Genomic DNA, 21,532 nt, shown 5'->3' on the forward strand with positions numbered 1-21,532 from the left:
TGCAAAAGGGCATTGGGGGCACCTGGGTGGTTCATTCATTAAATGTCTGCCTTTAGTCATGATTTCAGGGTCCTGGGATTGAACCTTGCATCAGGCTCCCTGCTCAGTGGGAAGCCTCTGTTTCCCCCTCTCCCCCTCCCCCTGCTTGTGTTCCCTCCCTCACTGTGTCTCTCTCTGCCAAATAGATAAATAAAATCTTTAAAAAAGAAAAGAAAAGGGCATTAGGGATGCCTGGGTGGCTCCTTTGAGCCTCTGCCTTTGGCTCAGGTCATGATCTTGGGGTCCTGGGATTGAGCCCCGCATGGGGCTCCCTACTCAGCGGGGAGCCTGCTTCTCCTTCTGGTTCCATCTCTCCCTCTGCGTGTGTGCTTTTCCCCTCTCAAATAAATAAATAAAATCTTAAATGAAAAATGGGCATTGTGATACCTACCCTGAAATTTTGCTAGGAGCAGTAATTTAAATGGCATTTGTGAAACAGGGAACAGAGGGTCTGCCTATTTCCTCTTCGCAAATTTATCTCCCTGGCTCATGGTTAGCGACACCCTTTCGTTTTTGCCCTGCTACCAGAGTTGTCTCCTTTTTAAGCTCCTTCATTTTTTCCCTCATTTCTTGCAGGGCAGCCAGATCTCCTTCAAGTCTCAGGCCAGGCCCCAAATCGGATCCCAGCCCTCTGGCCTCTGCTGTTGGCTCTCACAAGCCTTCCTTATTTCTTATGTCCCAGCCGATCACATGACTCGATGTTGTCTCAAAACTCTATTTTGACTTTGCTTTGTGGTTTTTGAATCAGAGGGCCCATTTCTCCTTTCTCTTTATCCTCTGATTGTTTTAATGAGACCAGAATTTATTACATAGTTGGTATGAATGTTATATATGTATTTATATGTATATATATATGTGTATGTATGTATGTATAGGTCTGTGTATCTTCATAGGCCCATGTACGTATCCCACAAACTGTCGATCTTCACAAGGGATTGTTAGCATCAGGTCAGCTCTGCCGTCTATTAGACATATCACTTTGTCGGGAAATAAAGTCTCTAAATTTGGTGTGTTTACATCTGTTAAATGAAGGGGGGTTTAAGTGGTTGGTCTTTTTTGTTCCTGCCCTTTGTAAAGTCCTGGGCCTGAACTTAATTATAACCCTGGGGAATTATAGAGCAGTTCTTCGAGAAGAACCGAGATAACTCACCCAGATTCTTTGCTTTCTGGTGGAATTTAAAGAATTGAGATATATGGCCAGTTCACAGGATTACAGAAAAAAGAATTAGTATGTGGTGAGTAGCAACCCCTATATGGACATTGTGTGATTTTGATCCTTTGAAACCCCCATGAGGTAAGGAGGTATTTTACAGATGAGGAAATTGAGGCCTAGAGAGGTGGTTATTTGCTTAAGATGCAAAGCTTGTTAGGCTGTCTTAGCCACGAGGCTCCCAGCGACCAGGGGTGCTGAGTACAACACCGTGTGCTCTAGCTTTTGTCAGCTGTGGTTTCCCAACACCGATTATTCCCTAGACCAGACACTATTTTACTGTAGACGGTTTGGAAAAATAGTTGTAGTTCAGTGTATGTGTTCATCCTAGCCTTTCTGTTCTTTTCCCTTTCCCTCCCAGACAGTATTTCTATGGTAAATATCACGAGGCCATAAAAATATTTGGCTGTCTGTTGTGTTTATTTTGTTAGTTATGAAATGTATTATGTGTATGCATTGCATTTAAACTGGACAGAAAGCAAATGTTTGCTTAATAGAATCAGAAAGAAATGAAATTCATGGCAGATATATGTGTAGTCTTTTTTGGGAAAGATTTATTTATTAGAACGCACTCACACACATGAGCAGGGGAGGGGCAAGGAGGGAGGGAGGGAGGGAGAGAGAGAATCTCGAGCAACTCCCTGATGAGCACAGAGCCTGAACTGGGGCTTGATCTCATGACCCTGAGATCATGAAGTGAGCCAAAATCAAAAGTTGGATGCTCAAATGACAGCACCCCCATCCCCCTGGATCAATGCATATTCTTTTTTTTTTTTTTAAAGATTTTATTTATTTACTTGAGAGAGAGACAGTGAGAGAGAACATTAATGAGGAGAAGGTCAGAGAGAGAAGCAGACTCCCCATGGAGCTGGGAGCCCGATGTGGGACTCGATCCCAGGACTCCCGGATCATGACCTGAGCCGAAGGCAGTCGTCCAACCAACTGAGCCACCCAGGCATCCCAATGCATATTCTTAATATGTTATCACTTTTATGTATCTGGAGTATCTACATAGTTCAAAATGAAGGATTTGGTTCCTTGGGTTAAGTGGTGGTGGTGGGAATAGTGAGGCCAACAGATAACATTGTCGAGCTCTTGCCATGTGTGTATGTGTTATATTTGTTATATACATGTTACATGCATGTTTCTAAGTGCTTTATGTTAGCTTTTAAAACCTCTTCATAAACATCAGAGACATGTACTTTTGTTATCTCCATTTTACAGATGAGGAAATTGAGGCCCAGAGAGGGTAGCAAACTTATCCAAGGTCACTACACTGTCTTGGCAGTTCTAAATCTGAGTTAAGTCAAATTTGCATGGTTCACCATTTAAATACATTATTGAAATATCTCTCCACTAATGTTATTGTCTCCTTTCCTGGGATCTGAACTTAGTGTGTTTTTTAGCGGAATTGGTAACAGATTATCTTCAAAGTAAAAACACGGCTAGGCCTAGTAGAGTACTGAGTTATCTTCAAGGAACTAAGGCAGTCCTTCTCAATGTGTGTTTTTAACAAAAATATTTTTAAAATTCAGGTATGAAATGCACATTCAGGAAGGTCCTTTAATTGTAAAAGATACCATTGAAATGGAAAATTTCATATGTTTAAATGCTGCCTGCTGGGTGGACCTTGCTTTGGATTACAGCATAAGGAGTATTTATAAGGTTTGGCAGGAATAGATAGAGCAAACATCTTTTCTAATTAGCAAGCTATAATATTGGATTCAGAAATTGTGTTTTGCCAAAAGAAAGTTTGAGCTGATAGAGACCTACAGTTTTTATAAGCTTGAGGAAATTTCTCTTTCCTAAGAAATAATACTACGGATTTGTGTGATAAGTTTTAATGCCTTTATGTTCAAGTCCATATTTCTACTCCTTCTGTTTTTTTAGTTCTGAAAAGGACATGGATGAAAATGAAAGCAGCCAGTCCCTGATGACGAGCAGCCAATATCCCAAAGAAGCAGTACGAAAACGCCAAAATTCAGCCCGAAGCTCTGTAGGAAGTGATTCTTCTAGGTTTTCCAGGAAAAGTTTCAAACTGGATTACAGACTAGAGGAAGATGTAACTAAATCAAAGAAAGGAAAGGATGGCAGATTTGTGAACCCATGGCCGACGTGGAAAAATCTCTCCATTCCAAATGTTCTCAGGTGGCTGATAATGGAAAAAGATCACAGCAGTGTTCCAGGCTCCAAGGAGGTAGAATTTGGTTTTCTTGTGTGTGTGGGGGGCTGCATATTTACTCTTATTATTACTTAATTTTGCTGTGAATTATATTATGACACTCCTTTTGAGCCCCTTTTATGTGGTAAGACCTAGGGCCAGGTTCTGGGGATAAAATTGAATACAGTGCCCTTAAGTTGATAATTAAGCAATGAAGTACATATATTAATAACCAGCTCTGATCTGTGGCAACTAGAGGTAGGAATAGAGCATTTTAGAGTATGGGCAAGGAAGCAATTGATTCTAGCTGGTGGGGCTGGAGACGGCTTCCCGGAGGAGGCTGTATGTACTTGAGCTGGGCCTACAAAGACGACAAACATTTTGGCAGTGGTTTTCATGTGGGTGATGGCACGAGCAAGGTCATGGAGAGCAGTAAATATAGGACATGTACCGTGAGGTAGGAACCTGATTTTTGTTTGGAATATGAATTATGAAGGTTAAGACATTGCCCAGAGTGCTTGGCTCTCCCTACCCCCCACCCCGCATCCTTGGATAAAGCTGTTAAAGCTAGAAAAGAGATTTTCAGATAACTTACCCAGACCTTTAAAAATTGGCAGTAGGTCACTGACCTTTAAATATGTGTGTTTTACCTAGGATAAAATGTATTAACATTGGGCATGCGGCATATTAGAGCAGTGTGGTTCTATTTGCAATGGGGTGGGTGGCTCCTAATTGCCAGAGCCTTCCCCCCTCCCACCACCTTTCTTAATTTCTTGCCCCATTTCACCACCTGTCTCTTTTGGCCTCTCTTTTCTCCCAACCCGTCCTCCTAGGCTTTGTGGGGAGTGGGGAGAGCGGGAACTTGATGTTGGGAGTGGGGGATGGGATGCAAAGAGTCGGGGTATCCTTGATGGCTTGATCTGTGGTGGGAAGCATAGCAGGGGTGGGGGTTGGTGGGGGTTGGGATGGAGGTGGTGGGAGATCCTTTACCTTGGTAAGTGTTGTTGCTATTGTTTTTAAGCATATGGGATTTTTAAAAAAACCCTGATATTGTCACTTTGATGCTAAGGAATGTACACAGTATTAATCCTAGCTAACAAATTCATTACTGTGAATGATACTTTTCCAACACCTTGTTAGAATGAGGCAGGGCATTAATAGATAAAACCTGACAACATGGAGGCGCCTGGGTGGCTCAGTGGGTTAAGCATCTGCCTTCACTCAGGTGAGGATCTTGGAGTCATGGGATCGAGTCCCATATCGGGCTCCTCACTCAGCGGGGAGCCTGCTTCTCCCTCTCCCTCTGCTGCTCCCCCTGCTTGTATACTCTCTCTCTGTCAAATAAATAAAATCTTAAAAAAAAAAACTCACCCCAACACAAACCTTACTACGTGTTTCAACTTTGACAATGGGAGGAACAAGAACCCCCCCCCTCACCGACTTGTTTTCTCCTCCTGGAGAACCAGTATGAAGAGCAGCATGGGCCTCAGCTGTGAAGAGGAGGGGTAGGGCTGGAGGCCGAGATGGATAGGCTACCACTGTGCAGTGTATTTCTTCCCTTTTTTTTTTCTTTAAAGAATTTATATATTTAGAGAGCACATGTGTCAGAGTGGGTGGGAGGCAGGGGGAGCGTGGGACGGGCAGAGAGAGAAAAAATCCCAAGCAGACTTCGTCTTGAGTGCGGGCCCAACATGGGGCTCGATCTCATGACCCTGAGATCATGACCTGAGCTAAAATCCTTAAGCGACAGAGCTGCCCAGGCACTCTTGCAGTTTTCTGAGCCACGGGTTCTAAAGCTGCAGAAGTAAGCGATGGTAACTATTTCACTTGGGAAATGAGTGATCACATGAAGGCAGAAATACATCTGCGCCTTCTAAGGATTCGGAGATATTCTAGACACTGGGTTGAATTTCTGAGAACTTGCCAGGCTAGTGGTTCTGAAGCTCTTATCCTGGTCCCTTTTGAAAATCTGATGAAAGCTTTGAATCCTTTTTTATAATTTCAGTGAGTTCATGGACCCTCTCAAGCCCTTCCAGTAACTCATTCATTCACTCATTTATTCGTTTAGTGAGTATTTACTGAGCACCTTCTGTGGGCCAGGCACACAGTTCTAGGTGGTGGAGACAGAGCCATCAACACAGCAGAAAGACGCCCTGCCATTCTTAGATCTTAGGTTTAGTGGATATTTACTTTATATATTCAGGTGTTCTTATGTTAGGTGCATAAACGTTTACAGTTGTTACAGTATCTTGTTGGCTTGAGCCCCTTATTATGTCTCTTGCTACAGTCTTTGATTTAAATTCTGCTTTGACGGGCGCCTGGGTGGCTCAGTGAGTAAAGCCTCTGCCTTTGGCTCAGGTCATGATCTCAGGGTTCTGGGATCGAGCCCCGCATCGGGCTCTCTGCTCAGCGGGGAGCCTGATTCCTCCTCTCTTTCTGCCTGCCTCTCTGCCTACTTGTGATCGGTCTGTCAAATAAATAAATAAATAAATAATCTTAAAAAAAAAAAATTCTGCTTTGACTGATAGAAACATTGTACCCCAGCTTTTACCTTTTACCCCCCCTGCTCCCACTTCCCTTACGCATGGAAGTTCTTTTTCCATCCCTCACTTTCAGTCTGTATGTGTCTTTAGGTCTGTAGTGAGTCTCCTGTAGGCGGCATATTGATGGGTCTTTTTTCTTCTTCTTTTTTTAATCCATTCTGTCACCCTTTGTCTTTTGATTGGAACATTTAGACCATTTACATTTAAAGACCTTGATAGGTATGTACCTACTGCCATTTTGTTAACTGGCCATTTTGTTAACTGTTCGCTGGTTGTTTTTGTAGTTCCCTGATGTTTTCTCCTCTTGCTCTGTTTCCCTGAGATTTAATGATTTTCCTTAATTATGGTTGGACTCCATTCTCTCTTTCTTCATATGCTACAGGTTTCTGTTACCGGAAGGCTCGTGAAAAACACGTCTTTAGCAGTCTGTATTAAGTTGATTTCACTTCAGTCCAAACACATTCTAAAAGTGCTGTTCTTGACTCTCACATTTAAGTATGTCACATCAGATTTTCATCTTATTTTGTGTATCCCTTGACTCATTTTTATAGATATAATTGATTTTACCACTTTTGTCTTTTAATGGTCTTTTACTAGCTTTGTAAGTGGTTGATATTCTACCTTTACTATGTGTTTGCTTTTACTAGTGAAGTTTACCGTTCACAGTTTTCTTCTAGTTACAGCCTTTTCTTTCCACTTAAAGAATTCCTTTTTAACATTTCCTGTAAGGCTGTTTTAGTGGTGATGAACTCCTTCAAATTGTTTGTCTTGGAAACTGTCTTCTCTCTTAACCATTCTGAATTATAGCCTTGCTTGGTACAGTATTCTTAGTTATAGGGTTTTTTTTTTTTTTTTTCTTTCAGCTCTTTGAATATATGATGCCGCTTGCTTGTGGTCTGCAAAGTTACTGAAAAATCAGCCGATAGCCATATGGGCTTTCCCTTGTATGTAACTGTTTGCTTTCTCTTGTTGCTTTTAAGATTCTCTATATTTAATTTTTGCCATTTTAGTTGTATGTGTCTTTGTGTGGACCTCCTTGGTTTTATCTTGTTTGGGGTTCTCTGTGCCTCATGGACCTGGATGTCTGTTTTTTCTCCCCAGGTTAGGGAAGTTTTCAGCTATTATTTCTTCAAATAATTTTTTTTTTTAAGATTTTATTTATTTATTTGACAGAGAGAGAGATCACAAGTAGGCAGAGAGGCAGGCAGAGAGAGAGAGAGGAGGAAGCAGGCTCTGTGCTGAGCAGAGAGCCCGATATGGGACTCGATCCCAGGATCCTGAGATCATGACCTGAGCCGAAGGCAGCGGCTTAACCCACTGAGCCACCCAGGCGCCCTCAAATAATTTTTTTTTAAAAGATTTTATTTATTTATTTGACAGAGAGAGAGATCACTAGTAGGCAGAGAGAGAGAGGGGGATGCAGGCCTCCTGTCGAGCAGAGAGCCCAACGCGGGCCTCGATCCTAGGACCTTGAGATCATGACCTGAGCCAAGGGCAGAGGCTTTACTCACTGAGCCACCCAGGCGCCCCTATTTCTTCAAATAAGTTTTTTGCCCTTTTCTATCTTTCTTTTGGGGGAGAATGTTATTACACTTTGATGTTGTCACTTTTTTCTTCGTCTTATTCACTCAGTTGCTTTGTGTGACCCTGTCTTTCAGACTGTTGGTCTGTTCTCCTAAATTCTTTAATCTGCTGTTGGTTTTCTAGTGTATTTTTTATTTGAGTTACTGTATTTTTCTGTTCTGACTTGTTCTTTGTTTTTTCTTTTTGTTGAAGTTCTCATTGAGTTCATCCATTCTTCTCTCATCTTTATGACCGTTACTTTGAACTCTTATCAGGTAGATTGTTTATTTGCATTTGTTTTGCTCTTTTTCTGGGATTTTATTTTATCATGTGGATCATATTCCTCTGTTGCCGTATTTTTGTCTGAGTCTCTGTGTCTTTTCTATGAAGTGGGTGTGCTGTGTCTCCTGTTCATTCTTTTTTTTAAGATTTTATGTATTTACTTGACAGAGAGAGGGAGAGCACAGCAGAAGGAGCAGCAGAAGGAGATGGAGAAGAAAACTATTGGTGGAGCAGGGAGCCTTGTGGGGCTTGATCCCAGGACCCTGGGATCATGACCTAGCTGAAGGCAGATGCTTGACCAACTAAGCCACCCAGGCGCCCCAGTGTCTCCTGTTCTTTTTTTTTTTTTTTAATAAGGTTTATTTATTTATTTGACAGACATCACAAGTAGGCAGAGAGGCAGGCAGAGTGGGGGGGGGAAGCAGGCTCCCCACTGAGCAGAGAGCCTGATGTGGGGCTCGATCCCAGGACCTTGAGATCATGACCTGAGCTAAAGGCAGAGGCTTAACCCACTGAGCCACCCAGGTGCCCCTTCTTTTTTTTTCTTTTTTTTTTTGTTTAAAGATTTTATTTATTTATTTGACAGAGATCACAAGTAAGCGGAGAGGCAGGCAGAGAGAGAGGAGGAAGCAGGCTCCCTGCTGAGCAGAGAGCCCGATGCGGGACTCGATCCCAGGACCCTGAGACCATGACCTGAGCTGAAGGCAGCAGCTTAACCCACTGAGCCACCCAGGTACCCCACCCCTCCTGTTCTTGAAAGTGGTCATGTAGAAGGTGTTTTGTGGTGCCCAGTAGTGCAGTAATCCCTGGTCACCAGAATCAGGCCGTCCAGAGTGTTTACTGTATGGGCTGCCTATGCCCTCTGGTTGTGGCATTCCCACCAAAAGTGTAAGAGATCATCCTTTTTTAAGGGTGCAGCATGTTCTTGGTGACCATAGGCACAGTGTGTCACGTAGCTCTAGGGCTTCCTCATGCTGCTTAGCTGGAACCAAAACTGTGCATTTCCCTGGGGCCTTAGCCCCTGGCTGCCCTCATCCACTATCTGATTCTGTGAGTTTAACTGCTTAGATCGCAGCGCAGGGAACGGTGTGGTATTCTGTGAGCCTTCACATTCACTGTTCACCGTCAGCTTTCACTACCCCCCTACCGCTCCCCGGTCTACTTGACCTTCCCCTTTGCTTCACACACTACCGGGTCTCTATCCCTGTTTTTCGCTGACGAACCAACCAATGTACCGTGGCCATGTCTCCTTTCTTCCATGCTCTTTCCCTCTGAGGTTAGTGATTCCTTATTTGTCATCTGCTTAATACCTTTGTATGTATTTATGGCTAATCCCTCCCCCACACTCCTTCTCAGTGGCATTCCTGAGGAGAGACTCTGAGCTGGTCTGTCAGCACCTGGTTCTTTCTGGGCTGACAGCCCCTCCTGTTTGCCTGCACGCTTCCATTCTGGAGTCTCACCCCTGACCTGAGGCCTTTTGCTTTCTCAGTGCTGGCTCTGTTTCCTGCACCCCACTTGTTCCTCTTTCTTGGCTGCGTTCTCATTTTAGAGGAGCACATTCCTAATCTGCTTCCCAAGGAAGGGTACATGGAAAGTCAGTCTTTTGAGAACTTGCTTTTCTGAAATGTCTCTATTTTTTGTTTTGTTTTGTTTTGTTTTTGCCTTTTTAAAATTTTTTTTTAAAGATTTTATTTATTTATTTTACAGAGAACACAAGTAGGCAGAGAGGCAGGCAGAGAGAGAGAGAGAGAAGCAGGCTCTGCACTGAGCAGAGAGCCCGATGCGGGGCTCGATCCCAGGACCCTGGGATCATGACCTGGGCCGAAGGCAGAGGCTTTAACCTGCTGAGCCACCCAGGCGCCCCTGTTTTTGCCTTTTTAAAAAATTGTAGTTGAGGGGCGCCTGGGTGGCTCAGTGGGTTAAGCCGCTGCCTTCGGCTCAGGTCATGATCTCAGGGTCCTGGGATCGAGTCCCGTATCGGGCTCTCTGCTCAGCGGGGAACCTGCTTCCTCCTCTCTCTATCTCTCTGCCTACTTGTGATCTCTCTCTGTCAAATAAATAAATAAAATCTTAAAAAAAAATTGTAATTGAACTACATTACATTATGTTTCAGGTGTGCACTGCTGTGATTTGACAGCTTAAACTTCACGCTGTGCTCACTGCAATGGTAGCGCCTGTGCTATTCTGTATCATTGACCGTATTCCCATTGTGCCTTTCATTCCTGTGACTTACTCATTCATAGCCAGAAGCCTGTATCTCCCTGCCCCCTGCACCCATTTTGCTCATCCTCCCAATCCTCTTCCCTCTGATAACGATCAGTTTGTTCTCTGTATTTTTTTTTTTTTTTTTTAGGTTTTACATATAAGGAAATCATGTGATATTTGCCTTTCTCTGACTTACTTCCCTTAGCATAATACCCTCTAGGTTCATCCCTGTTGTCGTAAATGGCAAGATCTCTTTCCTTTTTAAGGCTGACTGATAATCCATTGTGTATATATATATTCTGCGTTTTCTTTGTCTTTTCATTTCTCAGTGGACACTTGGATTGCTTCCATGTGCTGCAGTGAGCATAGGGCTGCATGTATCTTCTCACATTCATGTTTTCATTTTCTTATAAATACTCAATAGTGGAATTACGGGGTTGTGTGATATTTCTGTTTTTAATTTTTTAAACATCTTCCATACTGTTTTCCGCAGTGGCTGCCCCAGTTGACATCACCACCAACAGCATTTATTTGTCATCTTCATTTTAACCATTCTGACAGGTGTAAGGGGATACCTCGTTGTGGTTTGATTTGCATTTCGCTGATCATTATGTTGAGCATCTTTTCATGGGTCTGTTGGGATCTGTTTGTCTTTGGAAAAACATCCATTCAGGCCCTCTCCTCATTTAATTGGATTATTTGTTTCCCTGGTATTGAGTTGTAGAAGTACTTTATATTTTGGATGTTAACCCTTTATCAGGTATATTATTTGGAAATATCTTTCTTTTCCCATTCAGTAGGTTGCCTTTTCATTGTGTTCATGGTTTCCTTCACTTTTTATTTTGGTTTAGTCCCAATAGTTTATTTTTGCTTTTCTTTCCCCTGAGGAGATACATCTAGAAAAATGTTTCTAAGGCAGATACCCAAGAGATGACTGCCTATGTTTTGTTCTAGGAGTTATATCTCACATTTAGACCTTCATTCCATTTTGAATTTATTTTTGTGTATAGTATAAGAAGGTCTGGTTTCATTCTTTTGCATGTAGCTGTCCAGTATTCCCAACACCATATGTTGAAGAGACTTTTGTTCCCCCATTTTAGATTTTTGCCTCCTTTGTCATAGACCTGGGCCATGTAAGTGTGGGTTTGTTTCTGGGCTCTGTATTCTGTTCTGTTGATCTGTGTATCTGTTTTAGTGCCAGTACCTCACTGTTTTGATTACTATAGCTTTGTAGTAGATCTTGAAATCCGGGATTGTATTACCAGCTTTGTCCTTTCTCAAGACTGCCGTTGCTACTTGAGGTCTTTGGTGGGCCCATATAAATTTTAGGATGATTTTAGTTTTGTGAAAAATATTATTGGTATTTTGATAGGGATTGCGTTGATGCTGCGGATAGTACAGAAATTGGTTCTTCTGATTCATGAGCACAGAATATGTTTCCCTTTGTGTCATCTTCAGTTTCTTTTATCAGTGTTTTATTAGTTTTCAGAGTTCAGGTCTTTCACCTCTTTGGCTAAATATATTCCTAGGTTTTTTATTCTCTTTGTTGCAATTGTAAATGGGATTGTTTTCTTAATTTCTTTTTCTGCTGTGTTGTTAATGACATAGAAACACAACAGATTGCTGTATATCAAGTTTGTATCCTGTAACTCTTCCTTTATTAGTTGTAATAGTTTTTTGATGGAGTCTAGGTTTTTCTATATATAGTATCATGTCCTCTGCAAATGGTGGAAGTTTTACTTCTTCATTACCTATTTGGATGCCTTTTCATTTTCTTCTTTGATTGCTGTGGCTAGGACTTGCAGTACTGTGTTGAATAAAAGTGGTGAGAGTGAGTGGCCTTCCTTGTCTTGCTCCTGAACTTAGAGGAAAAGCTCTGTTTTTCATCATTGAGTATAACGTTAGCTCTGGGTTCATCAGATTGGGCCCTATTATAGTCTTGATGTGTGTTCCCTCTAATCCAGGTTTGTTGAGAGTTTTTAATCATGATTGGGTATTGAATTTTGTCAAATGCTTTTTCTACATCTATTGAAATGATCATATGATTTTTATCCTTCATTTTGTTGATGTGGTATGTCATGTTGATTGATTTGAGGATATTGAAGCATCCTTGGACCCCAGGTATAAATCCCACTTGATAATGCTGAATAATCCTTTTAATGTATTGTTGAATGTATTTTGCTAATATTTTGTTGAGGATTTTTGTGTTTATTTTCATCAGGGTTATTGGCCTGTGGTTTTCTTTTTTTATAGTATCTTTTTTTGGTATCAGGGTAATGCTGGCATAATAGGACAGACTTGGAAACTTTCCTTTCTCTTGTGTTTTTGCAGTAGTGTGAGTAAAATTGGGGCACCTAGGTGGCTTAGTCAGTTAAGCGGCTACCTTTCACTTAGATCATGACCTCATGGTCCTGGGATTGAACCCTATTTTGGGCTCTCTGCTCAGTCAGCAGTGAGTCTACTTCTCTGTCTCCCTCTGTGATATCTCTCTTGCTTTTTTTCTCTCAAGTAAATAAATAAAATCTTAAAAAAAAAATAGATGTTAACTCTTTCTTAAATGTTTGGTAGAATTCATGTGTGAGTCCATGTGGTCTTGGACTTTTGTTTATTGGGAATTTTTTGATTACCTGTTCAATTTTGTTACCAGTAATTGGTCTGTTCGGATTTTCTATTGTTCCTAATTAAGTTTTAGATTATATGTTTCTAGGAATTTGTCCATTTCTTCTAGGTTATCCAATTTAGTGGCATATAGTTTTTTGTAGTAGTCCCTGTATAATCCTTTTATTTCCATATTCTTCCTTCTCTCTTTTGTGTCTCACTTATTTGTGTTCTCTTTGTCTTGATGATTCTGGCTGAAGGTTTGTCAGTTTTGTTTTTCAAAGAACTGCCTCTTGGTTTTCATTGATCTTTTCTATTTCTTTTTTTTTTTTAAACCCTTTTTATTTTTTAAAAGATTTTATTTATTTATTTGACACAGAGAGAGAGGTCACAAGCAGGCAGAGAGGCAGGCAGAGATGTGGGGCTCAATCCCAGGACCCTGAGATCATGACCTGAGCCGAAGGCAGAGGCTTAACCCACAGAGCCATGCAGGCGCCCCGGTCTTTTCTATTTCTTTTGTCTTTATTTCCCTTATTTACACTCTGATCTTTATTATTTCCTCCCCTCTACTAGCTTGGGTTTTGTTTGTTCTTTTAGGTATAAGGTTAGATTGTTTGAGATTTGTCTTGTTTCTTGAGATAGTCCCCTATTGCTATAAATGTCCTTATTAAAACTGTTTCCTCTGTGTCCCAAAGATTTTGGGCTGTTGTATTCATTTTCTTTGGTCACATGTATTTTATTGAATTTCTCTTTGATTTCTTCATGGACCCATTGGCTGTTCAGTAGAGTGTTGTTTATCCTCCATGTGTTTATGTTTTATCCAGTATTTTTTTCTTGGTTTGATTTCTAATTTCATATTGTCATGGTTTGAAAAGATGCATAATATCATTTCTATCTTCTTAAACATATGAAGACTTGTTTTGTGGCCTAACATGTGATCTGTTGTGGACAATGTTCCATGTACCCTTGAAAAGAATGCGTATTGTTTTGGGATGGAATGTTCTGTATAGCTCTCTCTTTAAGTCTATCTGGTCTAATGTGCCATTCAGAGACACTGTTTCCTTATTGATTTTCTTTTTTTTTTTAAGATTTTATTTATTTATTTGAGACAGAGAGAGAGAGATCACAAGTAGGCTGAGAAGCAGGCAAAGAGGGGTAGCAGGCTCCCTGCCGAGCAGAGAGCCCAATTTGGGGCTCGATCCCAGGACTCTGGGATCATGACCTGAGCTGAAGGCAGAGGCTTAACCCCCTGAGCAACCCAGGTGCCCCTCCTTATTGATTTTTTTCTGGAACATCTATTTATTCATGTAAATGGAATGTTAAAGTCCCCTACTATTAGGGTATTACTGTCAATTTCTCTCATTATGTCTGTAAATATTTGTGTTATGTATTTAGATGCTCCAGTGTTGGGTACGCAGGTATCTGCGATTGACTTCGTAATTATTATGTGATGCCTGTCGTTGTTACTACAGTCTTTCTTTTAAATTCTGTTTTGTCTGATATAAATATTGCTACTCCCACTTTTTCTGCCCCACATTCATGTGTATGGGATGTCTGTTTCCATCCTTTCACTTTCAGTCTGTTACTGTCTTACGTCTGAAGTGAGTCTCTTGTAGGCCCCGTAGAGATGGGACTTGTTTTTTTATCCATTCTGTCACCCTATGTCTTTTGATTGAAACATTTAGACCATTTACATGTAAAGTAATTATTGGTTGGTGAATATACTTATTGTCATTTTATTCTTTGCTTTCTGGTTGTTTTTGTAGTTGTTTCTTCTCATGTTCTCTTGTGGCTGGTCTTCTGCAGTGTTATGTGTGCCTTTCTTTCTCTTTACTTTTTGTATGGGTTTTGGGTTTGTGGTTGACAGGAGGGTCATATATAATATCCTAAGTCTAGAGTAGTCTCTATTCAGTGACGGTCACGTAAGTTAGAACTTGTTCTAGAAGAACTTTCTTTTTACCCCACGCTATGTTTTGTGTTTACGTTGTCCTATTTTACGTCGTCTTTTTTTTTTTTTTTTTTAAAGATTTTATTTATTTGTCAGAGAGAGCGAGCGAGAGCGAGCACAGGCAGACAGAGTGGAAGGCAGAGTCAGAGGGAGAAGCAGGCTCCCTGCGGAGCAAGGAGCCCGACGTGGGACTCGATCCCAGGACGCTGGGATCATGACCTGAGCCGAAGGCAGCTGCTTAACCAACTGAGCCACCCAGGCATCCCCTATTTTACGTCGTCTTATCCATTGTTTCCTTACATCTGATTGAGGCCTCTTCTCTTCCATTTAAAGAAGCCCTTTTAACATTTAGGTGATGGACTACCTTAACTTTTTTTGTCTGGGAAACTCTTTTTTTCTCCCTTTGCATTCTAAATGATAACCTCATGGATAGAGTATTTTGGGTTGTAAGTTTTTTCCTTTTAGTTCTTTGAGTATGCCATGTCACTCCCTTCTGACCTGCAGAGTTTTTGCTGTGAAATCAGCTGATAGCCTTATGAGGTTTATCTTTTATGTAAATTTTCATTTTTGTCTTGCTGTTTTAGCAATTCTTCATCTTTACCTTTGACATTTTAATCATGTGTTCTGTGAACCTCCTTGGGTTCATCTTTTTTGGGATTTGCTGTGCCTCCTGAACTTGGATGTCTGTTTTCTTCCCAAGGTTAGGGAGGTTTTCAGCCATTATTTCTTCAAATAAGTTCTCTTTCTCTTCTGGAACCCCTCATAGGGGAATGTTTCCTTGATGTTGTCCATGTGATACCTGAACCTATCCTCATTTTTAAAAATTCTTTTATTTTGCTTTTCAACTTGTGTGCTTTCCATTGCCTTGTCTTCCAGATTATTGATGTGTTTTTCTACATCTGCTAATTTTCCCTCGATTTCCTCTAGTGTATTTTTTATTTCGTTTGTTGTTCTTTAACTTGGATTGCTTTCAGTTTTATGTTTTCTGTTTGTTGCCGTGCTCAGTGAGTCCCTGCACTCTTCTCCCCAGTTCAGTGGACACCCCTACCGTCATTATTTGGAGTCTTTCTTGGGCATGTTGCTTATCTCTGTTTCATTTAGATCTTTTTCTGTATTTCATTGTTCTGTTCCTTTCTTTTCCTTTCCTTTTTCCTTCTTTCCTTCCATTCACATTCTGACAGATTTCCTCAATCTATTTGTTTAATTTTAAATTTTTAAGATTTTATTTACTGAGAAAGAGCACAAGCAGAGAGGAGGGGCAGGAGAAGGAAAAACAGACTCACTGAACCCAGTTCAGGGCTCGATCCCAGGACCCAGAGATTATGACCTGAGCCAAAGGTGGATGCTTAACTGACTGAGCCACCCAGGTGCCCTGTTTGTTTCTTTTTTTCTTTTTTAAAAATTTTTATTTATTTGCCCGAGAGAGAATAGGCAGAGAGGCAGGCAGAGGAGGAAGCAGACTCCCTGCGGAGCAGAGAGCCCAATGCAGGGCTCGATCCCAGGACTCTGGGATCATGACCTGAGCCAAAGGCAGAGGCTTTAACCCACTGAGCCACCCGGGTGCCCCTAATTTTTTTTTTTTTAAGATTTTATTTATTTGTTTGACAGAGAGACAGCAAGAGAGGCAACACGAGCAGGGGGTGTGGCAGAGGGAGAAACAGTTTTCCTGTGGATCAGGAAGCCCAGTGTGGGACTTGATCCCAGGGCCCTGCGATCATGACTTGAGCCCAAGGCAGACACTTAACAACTGAGCAACCCAGGTGCCCTGTTTGTTTCATTTTTAAATACTTAAGTATGTGTCTCAGAGTTTTAAGGGGTGGATGAAAATGTCACAATCTGAAATTTTTTTTAAAAGATTATTTATTTGTTTATTCTTTGTATTTTCCTGTATTTTGCAGATATTTTATGAAGGGTATTTTCTTTTATAATCAAGGAGAAGTTTAAAAATATTAAGCCATTTCAATGGATCTGGTACTTCTAATACAGATAGCATGGCAAAAATATAAAACATTAGCATTAAAATTAATTACATTGGAGGTATTTGGTAATAAGCACAGTCTCTATTCACTGTTAACATGATATTGTCAAAATAAATATGAAAAGTCTTTATTTAAATCTGAATTACAAAGTATAGCTGTGAGTATCCTCAGTAAAAATATGCTTTCAGGTGGAAGAAAAGGCTTAACTCAAGTCTTTTAATGTGATTTTTTTTTAAAGAAAATGATTTTAGCAGATTTACATCAAATCTTTCTCTTCTGTCTCCTGCACATATATACTCTAAAAATAATAAGTATATTAATAGGAATATGGGTTTCATTGTTTTAAGTTTTGCCATGGAGAGAATTATGGTTTAATGAAAAGTAGGGACTTTAGAGCCAGGAAGGCCTTGATTCCACTCCTGATTGAGCATGCATTTGCTGTGTGACCCCAGCAAGTTTCTTAGTGACCCTCCCCCTTGGTCTGGGTATCTATAAAATGGCAGTGACATCTGATTCACAGAGTTAGATGACAGAACCCACTTCCAGTGTCTGGCAAAGAACAGTCGTTGAATGCACGGTAGGATTTTTCCAGTTCCCCAAGAAACGTAAACATTAACTAGTGTCCGCATTAACTATGGGCCCAGGGATTTTCCCGTTTGCGGCTTTAAAAAGAGGAAGGCCAGCCAAGAAAAGTCCTGACCTGTAAAGAAAAATGTCAAGTGAGTACTTGGTTTTTTCAAGTAAACAAGAATTTCTCTATCTCTAATCTACGTGCTTTTGTAAAATTTTATTTATTTACTTTATTTATGTATTTATTTTAAAGATTTTATTTATTTATTTGACAAACAGAGATCACAAGTAGGCAGAGAGGCAGGCAGAGAGAGAGGAGGAAGCAGGCTCCCTGCCAAGCAGGGCACCCGATGCAGGGGCTGATCCCAGGACCCTGGGATCATGACCTGAGCCAAAGGCAGGGGCCTTACCCACTGAACCACCCAGGCGCCCCTAAAATTTTATTTTTTTAAATAATCTCTGCACCCACCAGGGGGCTTGAACGTACGACCCCGAGATGGAGTCGTGAGTTCCATCAAATGAGCCAGCTGGGTGCCCCTCTGCGTGCTTTTTCAGACTCTGAGGATCAAAAGGACAAAGTTATTTTGTCTTTTTTGGAATCTCAGTTATAGACTGTTTCTTTGCATTTTAGGGGACAGTGGTGCTAGAGATCAGATTCTTTAAAATAAGGTGTTCTTTTGTGATGGGCTTAGAAACAAACCGCATGCAGGAGGAAACATGAAGGTATGGTTGCTTAGTTCAGATGTGTTGTCAGTACTTGGCCTTTTAAAAATAGCTTTGTTGAGCTTTAATTCACACACTCTACAGTTGTAGTGGTTTTCAGGGCATTCAGAGCTGTGCAGCCGTTCCCACAGAGAAACCCCATGTCCTTAGTCATCAGCTCCCAAATTCTCTTGCCCCCCCCCCCCCGCAGCCCCTGGAAAATCACCGGTCTACCTTCTGTCTCTATGGATTTGTCTCTTGTGGACATTTCCTATAGATAGGATCATACATATGTGGTCCTTGGTGACTGGCTTCTTTTTGCACTTTTACCTGTTAATCCTTTGTTTGGAGAGTAGCGGAGGCTGCCAGGAGCTCTCTGCCATGGGTTTTGTTACCTCCCACCAGTCTGCAGGTCATGGGAGACTGGGAACTTCAAGTGGCTTTTAAAATTAGAGCAAAAAGAAAGTGCAAATGTTTTCAGGGAATTTTGTTATGGATATTTTGATGCCCTTTTAACACATGATGCTGCTAAAGATTTTTAAAATGGTTTTAATAACCTAATCCAAGCTCCACCTGTTCAAAAAATATAATTTGATGAGTTTTGCCTTATTTATATACCCATGAAACGGTCACTGGAATCAGGATAAGGTACATTAGCTGCCTTCTCCAAAAGTTTCCTTGTATCCTCAGGGGAGAATAAGAGGCAGATTACTATCAGATCCTTGGACTGTTACTTGTTTTCTAGAAAAATATGTATTAAATGAGATCATACTTAGGAGTCAGTGGTACGAAGCAGTAAGTGTGAAGGCCCGCCGTGACCTTGTGTGTGTGCCATCATAGTTTTCTCCCCTGTAACTGGATGTAGTTAATAGGAGCTGTACCTCCAGTTATGGGTGTACCAGATGCAATGTTATTTATTTAATTCCCTCCCTCTCCCCTCCTCCACTGTTAAAAGGATACCACGGAACATTCATTCTTGTTCAATAACCCTAACTACCAACTTTGAAAACCGATTGGAAAAATTTACACTCATTCATCGAACACATTTTATTGAGCAAGTGATGTGTTCGTCACTGCCCCGTGCACTGGGTGCTGTGACTGATTCCAAGTTGAGTGAGACATGAGATACGTCCTTTATACACTCAGCCAGGGTTTGGGCAGAATGTCCACGGGCTGGTGCATGAACAAAATGGCATGGAGGGTGAGTGGTTGGAGTGATTGTCCCTGTCGAGAACCCCGTGTTGGCCCCATGAAGCATACACAGTTCGATTATGGTCTCCATGGGATTAGAGAGAGGGCATTTGAATCTGAGAAGCGGGATCAGTATAGTGAGGGGCTCTCAAGCAGGCCCCGTGTAGGTGGGGCACCATCTGCAGGAGTTGGGTAAAGCACTGCTGGAAGGGAAAACGGGGGAGTCCACCGGCGGGCATCCGGCGGGGCTGAGGCGGTGAGTCGGGTTTTGGTCATCAGTAGAGTCGAGTTTGTGAAGCTGTTCTAGGCGGGGAGAGTGGTACTCTGGAAGTAGGCTGCTTTTGAGGTGGCTCTTGGGTAGGGATTGAGTTTGACAGGAAGACAGTTGAGCATTGAGGAAGACTTTAACGTGTCTGGGTAGTATTCAGGATCTTAACTAGATTAGTGACTATGAGAAAGGAAACCAGTAAAAACATCGAAGTTGGTGCCTGACTGGTCATCGGGGTGCGATTTCTTTTCCCATCTAGAATACAGTGGGCTTACAGTGTGCTACTGCTGATATGGTCCCCACAACAGCGAAGTGTAGGTACGACTGTACCCATTTTTCAGATGAGGAGACTAAGGCGTAGAGTGGCTAAGAGGCGTCTTTGTCGTCCTCCACTTCTGCTGCTCCTGCTCTTCCTCCATCATGGGCCTTTTCCCACTCACACAGTCTGTGACCGCTTGGCTCTCTTCCCTCTCTGGCCTGTCTCACTCCTGTCTCCTTTGTTTGGTCTTCATCTGTCACCGCAGCTCTTGTGACGCATGCCGGGTCATCATTTGCACTCTAAAAGTGTTTCCTCTAAACCTAAATTGGGATAAGCCTTTTTCTTTCTTTCTTTCTTTCTTTTTTTTAAAATTCATTTATTAGAGTGGGTGTATGTGCACGCACGAGTGGGGGGAGGGGTAGAGGGAGAGAATCGCAAGCAGACTCCTGGCTGAGCTCAGAGCCAGAAGCTGGGCTCGATCTCACAACCCTGAGATCACGCCCTGGGCCGAAATCAAGAATTGGACACTTAGCTGACTTGAGCCAGCCAGGCACTGCCTCCCTCCCCCGCTTTTAAGATGCTTCCTGTCCCTGGGTAGCATTCAAGGCCCTGGCTGTGTTCTTATCCTTTATAGATTGTCCCGTGCCCCTGAATGCCACATTCCTGTTAGGCTCTGGGCCTTTGCTTGGGCATTTTCTCCACCTGAAATGACTTCCTTTCCTCCGCATCATGAACTTCTCATCAGTTCTGCAGCAGCTCACACAGGTTACCGTGTCCCTGATGCCTTTGGCAACCCGGCTCTTCATTCCTTCTTCTTGGGCTGTAGCACATCTTGTCTTCTCCTTAATTATCCAATACCAGACTCTTCAAAATTGATGTGCACAACTTAGGAAAATAGATGTAGGAATAAAAATCAGATCGAACACAGAAGAGCACACAGACTCTTAGGGCAGGGAAGTGAAGCCGCAATTAAGAAACGTGCACCATTGTGCCAGGCAGCACCGGCAGGAGACTTACCCCTGCTTCCCAGCCCAAGCACAGAGCAGAGCAGACACTGGTAAGAGTTTCCCAGTGGCAGTCAAATGAATAAAGCCAGTTACTCTGGAGAAGAGCTTGTCCTGTTACTGAGGCTTGAAAGAAATGTTTCTGGGGTGGGTGAGAAGTGGGGAAGGAGGTTGGAGCTCTAGCGTCCCTCCAGCACGAGGACGGCCGGTTCACGCAACATCTGCCTGTAAGAGAGTTCGATCCGGCTGTAGAGCAGATCGCCAAAGCACAATTCAGAAAGCACTAATACAAGCCAGGACTGTGATCCCAAAACAGAGCCGCTTCTTGTTTTCCCTTAATCCGAGGAGAAAATGTAGACCAACTAAAGGAATTAATGCTTCTGTTTTGTGTCTTTAGCATTTTTACATCTCTTTACCCCCCAAAAGCAATCCCTTCACAGGCAGGGACCACAATTTGCTGTGGCTTGCTGGGTGGTGGAAAGCCTTGAGGGTGAGGAATGGGGAGAGCCCTCTGTACAGGGGCCGGGTAGGGGTGGGGGTCGCTGGGGTATCAGCACCTCACTCTGCTCTGAGCTCTGTGTGCTCAGAAAGTCCGATTCTTATCTGAGCTACAAGATCTGCCAAGAAATGGCTGTGAGTTCTGTTGACCATCCAGGCTGAGCTGCTTCTGAGACCGGTGTTCACAGCAAAGGCACCGGCCACGTGAAGGGGCGATGGCAGAGTGACCACGGCTCGGCCAGCTCGGCTTCCAGCACCTATAGGAGAGAGCTTTTCAGAAGGTTAATACATTCAGCGGTGCTCAGATGGCCAATTTAATTTTCCCTTTGTCTCAGCATTTGGGACTGAGACCTTATACTATCATGATTTTATGGAGTCAGATTCAGAAAGAAATGTGCATTTTTAAGCAATAAGCAAAAATAGCACATTTACTGAATGAGGTCAGTTCTCTCCCAAATAGCCCTTCTCTCTCTATTTATGTCAAACTCTGTTCTTACGTACCTTTTTCTAAC

At 42.1% G+C, this 21,532-nt stretch overlaps 1 protein-coding gene across 5 annotated transcripts in view; it reads left to right on the forward strand.

Moving 5' to 3' along the window:
• The window catches only part of NAPEPLD (N-acyl phosphatidylethanolamine phospholipase D), a 51,173-nt gene that overhangs the window by 18,338 nt on the left and 11,303 nt on the right, over positions 1-21,532 (forward strand). For all 5 annotated transcript variants that reach the window (XM_045089699.1, XM_004739591.3, XM_045089700.1 and 2 more), the window contains exon 2: positions 3,140-3,446. In XM_045089699.1, coding sequence (XP_044945634.1) covers positions 3,140-3,446 — 307 coding nt within the window. The remainder of the gene's footprint in view (positions 1-3,139; positions 3,447-21,532) is intronic.

Source organism: Mustela putorius, unplaced genomic scaffold (genome assembly GCF_011764305.1).
Source record: "Mustela putorius furo isolate JIRA1106 unplaced genomic scaffold, ASM1176430v1.1 tig00003845_pilon_pilon_pilon, whole genome shotgun sequence".
Classification (NCBI taxonomy): domain Eukaryota; kingdom Metazoa; phylum Chordata; class Mammalia; order Carnivora; family Mustelidae; genus Mustela; species Mustela putorius.